The sequence below is a fragment of the Prosopis cineraria genome, unplaced genomic scaffold, assembly GCF_029017545.1.
Source record: "Prosopis cineraria cultivar Desert tree isolate PC_DT_omini unplaced genomic scaffold, ASM2901754v1 PC2, whole genome shotgun sequence".
NCBI lineage: Eukaryota > Viridiplantae > Streptophyta > Magnoliopsida > Fabales > Fabaceae > Prosopis > Prosopis cineraria.
The window spans coordinates 38,936,148-38,942,183 of NW_026555333.1; the positions used below are offsets into that span (position 1 = coordinate 38,936,148).

The following is a 6,036-nucleotide window of genomic DNA, read 5'->3' on the forward strand; positions in this document are numbered from 1 at the left end:
TTATTGCACTCTTTATTTTTCAATAAAAAGTAATAACTATTGGTCGTTCACCATTATAATTTTGTAGAAAAAACATATAAAATAATTTTTTAGACACAAAACTCTAACTTCATTATTATTCCCTCAACTTCAAATTATAAGATACTTCTAAAAAAAAATAAGATATCCCAAAATATAAAATATTTTGATAAAAATAATGTTTTATAAATGATTCTTTTTAATATTATTTAAATAAAAATTTTAAAAGTTTATATTTTTGTTAAAAATAAAATTATAAAATATATTTAATATTTTTATTGATATATATAATTTTCTCTAAAACTATCTTATAATTTGATTTGAAAGATACTATACTATTTGTAATTGTAATTTATAATTTGTTTCATTTAATAAATAAATTAAATATGAAAAATCATTTGATGACAATGACACAACATTATTCGTGTTAGTCTAAATTTTAATTTTATATGCTCTCTCCATTATATGGCAATTTTTAAAAGTTTGAATATTAAAAAAATATAATTTTTTTTAATTTTTAATGTATAATTAATATTTTTTTAAGTATCCTTAATAAATAAATTTTTTTATATTTATTTTAAAATAAAATATTCTGGATAAATATAAAAAATAATATTAATTTTAAGATAAATTATTATTATTATTTTATTAAAGATGTGATTCTTACATCTTTAAATATATATATACGTGTGTGTGTCCCTTTAAACCATCGATCATGCTCGCTGGCATCGATTCTATTTTCATTAATCTACCAATAGCCTTGCTTCGCTCACACCGTTCGCTTCTGTTCTGAGAGCCTTGCACACAAAAACCCTCTTCGCTTCTTCGTTTTGGAGTTGCTTCTTGCTGGATTTTCATCCATCGTTGGGCTGCTGCTTGGGGATTCTTCCGGGGGATGACGACGACGTCGTTTGGAGCTGCGAAACCTGTTGTTCTGAAGGACACCAAGGTTCAGATTCCGAGTTTTCATGGCTTGAGGACTGCTAACTCTCTTGCTCTCACTCGCGCCGTCCATGCTCCTTCAGTCCCTTCTTCCACTTGCTCCGTCATCCGCGCTGTGTCCACGGTGTGATTCCATTCTTGACTTCAATCTGTTTTTTTCCTTAAAAAGGAACTGAAGGCTGAAATTTGGATCCTTTGTTTATTTTTATTGATGAACTGATTGGAAGCTGAGAAAGTGTAGGGTTATGAGCGTAATAAACTGTTATAAACTTAACTTTGTGGTGGCAATCTAAGCTAAACGGCTGAAAGCTTTTACCTCTTTGTTGTTTCTCAATGTTGGGTGTTTGCACATCCATTCTCACCCGTTGTAAAATTTGAATATTGACATTATAGATGTGCTAGTGTTATCAGTATTTCAAGTAGATGAACAGTTTTAGGGAAAAAATTGTAGTTCAAACTCATCTCATTGATTGAATGCTACTTCTGACGACGTCTGTGGTTCAATTGAGATCAGAATACATTTTTTTGCTCCAAACTAATCAACTTATTGTGTCTGTAATTTCTTTGCAGCCAACAAAGGTTGAAGCTGCCACTGTGAAGCGCAGTAAGGTTGAATTGTTGAAAGAGCAAAGTAATTATATAAGGTATCCTCTTAACGAGGAGCTGCTGACTGATGCTCCTAATATAAACGAAGCTGCCACACAATTGATCAAGTTCCATGGCAGCTATCAGCAGTATAATAGAGAAGAGCGTGGTTCAAGATCGTACTCATTCATGCTACGCACTAAAAATCCCTGTGGCAAAGTTCCAAACAGACTTTACTTGACCATGGATGATCTTGCTGATCAGTTTGGAATTGGAACACTTCGTTTGACCACAAGACAAACATTTCAACTTCATGGCGTTCTCAAGAAGGACCTTAAAACGGTTATGAGCACCATCATTAGGAATATGGGATCAACCCTTGGTGCATGTGGTGACTTAAACAGAAATGTTCTTGCTCCTGCTGCTCCACTTGTGAGAAAAGATTACCTCTTTGCACAACAAACAGCAGAAAAAATTGCTACACTCCTGACTCCTCAGTCTGGTTTCTACTATGATATGTGGGTAGATGGGGAAAAGATCATGTCTGCAGAACCTCCTGAAGTTGTGCAGGCACGCAATGATAACTCTCATGGTACAAATTTCCCAGATTCACCTGAGCCTATCTATGGAACTCAATTCTTGCCAAGGAAATTCAAAATTGCTGTTACTGTGCCAACTGATAACTCAGTGGATATTCTTACAAATGATATTGGTGTTGTTGTTGTGACTGATGACAAAGGGGAGCCTCAGGGGTTCAACATATATGTAAGTTGAACTAAAATGATTGTTGAACAAAAGTTTTCTTGCCTTTCCTAACTTGTTTCTTGTTATTGTGCTTGCAGGTTGGTGGGGGAATGGGAAGAACACATAGGTTGGAAACAACTTTTCCTCGTTTGGCTGAACCTCTGGGTTATGTACCTAAAGAGGATATTCTGTATGCAGTGAAAGCAATTGTTGTTACACAACGAGAAAATGGAAGAAGAGATGACCGCAAGTATAGTAGAATGAAATATTTGATCAGCTCATGGGGAATTGAAAAGTTCAGAAGTGTAGTTGAGCAATATTATGGCAAGAAATTTGAACCTTTCCGTGAATTGCCTGAGTGGGAGTTCAAAAGTTATCTGGGCTGGCATGAGCAGGTTGGTTCTTTAGAAAAGTGGATAATATCTGATGCCTATATTTGTCTTCTGGAAAAATTGTTTGTTTGGCACACAATATTACTATATTAGGTTTTGCTAATTCACACCATCCATATTGTGGTTGACTTGCTTAATTAGAGAAGCATGGTTGAGAGTATTGGATATGTTTCATGCCTATATTGTGGATTCAAATCCAATATCTGATACAAGGACAAAGCATGCTCCATCTCAAGGTTTATCATCATTTATGTCAAAGTTGAAGTTGTTTCAATCCTGTTTGGTCTGTAGGGGCTTGCCGTTTATAATATTGAATATGTTAATGACATCAAATAATTTAGTTAAATGTATTTTACAGATTTAAGTTCAATGTGGTCTAGGTTTAACTCATTTATTGTATGATGTAGGCAAATTCTGCTGTACGAGATAACTACATTCATGTCTCTCTTTTTGTGCTTAAGCACCCTTTACGTGACATTTGTTGATGATGTTTTTTTGGCCCGAATAATTCTTTCGTCCCATCAGCATTGCAGGCTCAATTGTTTGCTTTCATTTTTTTTTACAGGGTGATGGCAGTTTATTTTGTGGGCTTCATGTTGATAATGGGCGTGTTGGTGGAAAAATGAAGAAGGCGTTGCGGGAAGTTATTGAGAAGTATAATTTGAATGTTCGGATTACTCCAAACCAAAACATCATCTTGACTGATATTCTTGCTGCGTGGAAGCGGCCCATCACTACAGTTCTTGCCCAAGCTGGTCTGCTGGTGAGGATTTTACAGCTTTATTGAATTACATGATTGCTTGGAAATAAATATCTGTCTGACTGCTTTAATGTTGAATCATATTTGTTTGCCAAGAAAATCTCTAATTTGCGTGTTAAATTAAGATGACAAGTCTTCTCAGCAATATTTAATGTTTTCTCATCTTAATTTAGTATATTTAAAGTATTTTTACAGTGTGTGTAGCAGATGGGTCGTGTTACTGATTTAATGTGTTGATTCTGTTCAATGGTTTTTCTGTGAATGAAAATCTTAAATTTTATGGTTTACAATGGAAGGTCTATAGCATGATGTTGGCTTTTGACAAATTACATTCTATTATGATAGCTAAACTTCCATCCAATTTTAGACAACGCTCTACAAGTAATCTGAGTAGCATTGATATTTTGAGTTATGTTCCTGTACCTGATGGCTCATAGGTTTACTTTTTGGAAGATAAAATTTGTTGACCTTTTATCTCAAGAAGCGAAGGAAGGATCAAAGTTCTCTTGCTAGTTTGCTCCTATTTTTTCTTTTTACTTTACCTAACCTTGTTATCTGTTTGGATGCTAATATTTATTTATTGCTTTCCTAGTGTTGTCAATTGTCATAATATGTCTTTGCTGACCGGTTAACTTTGAACAGCAACCTAGGTATGTAGATCCCCTCAATTTAACAGCCATGGCATGCCCTGCTTTTCCCCTTTGTCCACTGGCAATTACTGAAGCTGAACGTGGGATACCCAACATTCTCAAGCGGATTCGTGCTGTTTTTGAGAAGGTACTAGAGCTGATTGAAGTTAAGTAATTGATAGCATAGCTCAAAGTACAGGATTCTTCATAAAAGGCTTTATCCTTGTGCTTTAGGTTGGCCTGAAGTATAATGAGTCTGTTGTTGTGAGGGTAACTGGGTGCCCTAATGGATGTGCTAGACCATACATGGCTGAACTTGGACTGGTTGGTGATGGCCCCAACAGCTATCAGGTATGTTATTAATCCATGGGTCTTCCTGTTTACAGTTGGTGGACAATTCTAAAGATCTATTGGGTTCCCTTGTAATGCAGATTTGGCTTGGAGGAAAACCTAATCAAACGGCTTTAGCTAAAACTTTCATGGACAAGGTGAAGGTTCAAGACCTTGAAAAAGTTTTGGAACCTTTATTTTATTACTGGAAGCGCAAGAGGCAATCCAAAGAATCATTTGGCGACTTTACATGGCGCATGGTGAGTTTTGAGGCTTTCTTTCTTTTCATATCTCTAGGGTTAGATGCTTTCATTTAGATTTCTTCCTTGTGGGTTACAGAACGGTTAGAGAAAAATTTAGGTCAAAGTGTCATCATTTTCTGTTTCTAGGGATTTGAGAAGCTCAAAGAATTGGTTGAGAAATGGGACGGTCCACCAGTAGCACCAGCACGGTACAACCTCAGGCTTTTCGCCGACAAGGAGACATATGAAGCAGTGGATGAATTGGCTAAGCTTCAGAACAAGAACGCCCATCAGTTAGCGATGGAAGTCATTCGCAACTTTGTTGCAAGCCAGCAAAATGGAAAAAGTGAATGACTTGGCCAAGGAACGCATGTGCAATGAATGGTGGATAAATGAATGGCCATAACCTTCAATTCTCTGAGCTGTTACTGAACAGTAACAGTCGAAATTACCAATTACATTTTGTATCAAATTTTGGGTGCTGCTGCTTGTTTTGTCTTGTATTTACAACATCTCAGTTTTGTTGCCATTTATCGGGTTAGGGAAGTGTTTTTCAGTTCTTGTTCTTGATCCAATAAGGCCACGTATTCAGGATTTGATTATTGTAACATGCTTGTAACTAATCAGAGCTCATAAGCTCTAGTCCGCCTGCAGCTTTTGGTTTTTGCCTGAAAGATGCCATTTATTTTGATGGTCCTCTTAAATTGATGTTGACTTTCAGTCCATTTTCTACCGCAGAGAAAGGCATACATGTCGCAACATTGATATGCTTGTGTAGGGGATGATAGATAGATAGATAGATAGATAGATAGATAGATAGGGTATCATAACATTCTCTTGTTTATCTCTTTCATGTTTGGTCTGCGTCAAAGGCTCAACACGCTGAACCCCCCCAAAAAAAAAAAAAAGTCAAGATTTGATATTGCTTGAAAAGGTCATCTGTCTAAGAATATTGCTTCTGGTTCAGTAGGGAGACCAGAAGTCCAATGTCCGAATATCTCAACAGGCTTTCAAATAATTTAGTATAGAGACTCTAAAATATGTAGTTTGTGAGATGTCTTTATTTTGGTGTTCTTTTTTATTTTTTGGGTGGCAGTGAATGAATGATAAATTTTATTATTCTTCCCCCTTTGAGTGTCTGAGTTGCAACCTCGGATAATCTTACACCATGCAATATATATATCTGATATGAATCATTAATACTAACTATTCATAATCTATGAGGTGTCGCTTATTTCTCAAATTTTGTGCATGTATGGTTGTTTGCTTCAATGAAATTAATAATTAACAAGCTTTATTTCATCAGGTATGGTAGATAATATGAATTGCACAATTTCAAATTTTCTTCATTGCAAATCAGATTGCAATATCTTCAAACTCATGGATATGGATAT

General features: G+C 35.5%; 1 protein-coding gene across 1 annotated transcript; it reads left to right on the forward strand.

Moving 5' to 3' along the window:
- Positions 1 to 742: 742 nt before the first annotated feature.
- On the forward strand, positions 743 to 5,350 carry LOC129303935 (sulfite reductase [ferredoxin], chloroplastic). Its single transcript, XM_054943528.1, has 8 exons — positions 743 to 1,084; positions 1,531 to 2,310; positions 2,388 to 2,684; positions 3,247 to 3,444; positions 4,084 to 4,218; positions 4,305 to 4,421; positions 4,502 to 4,660; positions 4,790 to 5,350. The coding sequence occupies exons 1-8, from the start codon at positions 914 to 916 to the stop codon at positions 4,994 to 4,996; spliced, it is 2,064 nt and encodes a 687-aa protein (XP_054799503.1). The 5' UTR covers positions 743 to 913; the 3' UTR covers positions 4,997 to 5,350.
- The last annotated feature ends 686 nt before the right edge of the window (positions 5,351 to 6,036 follow it).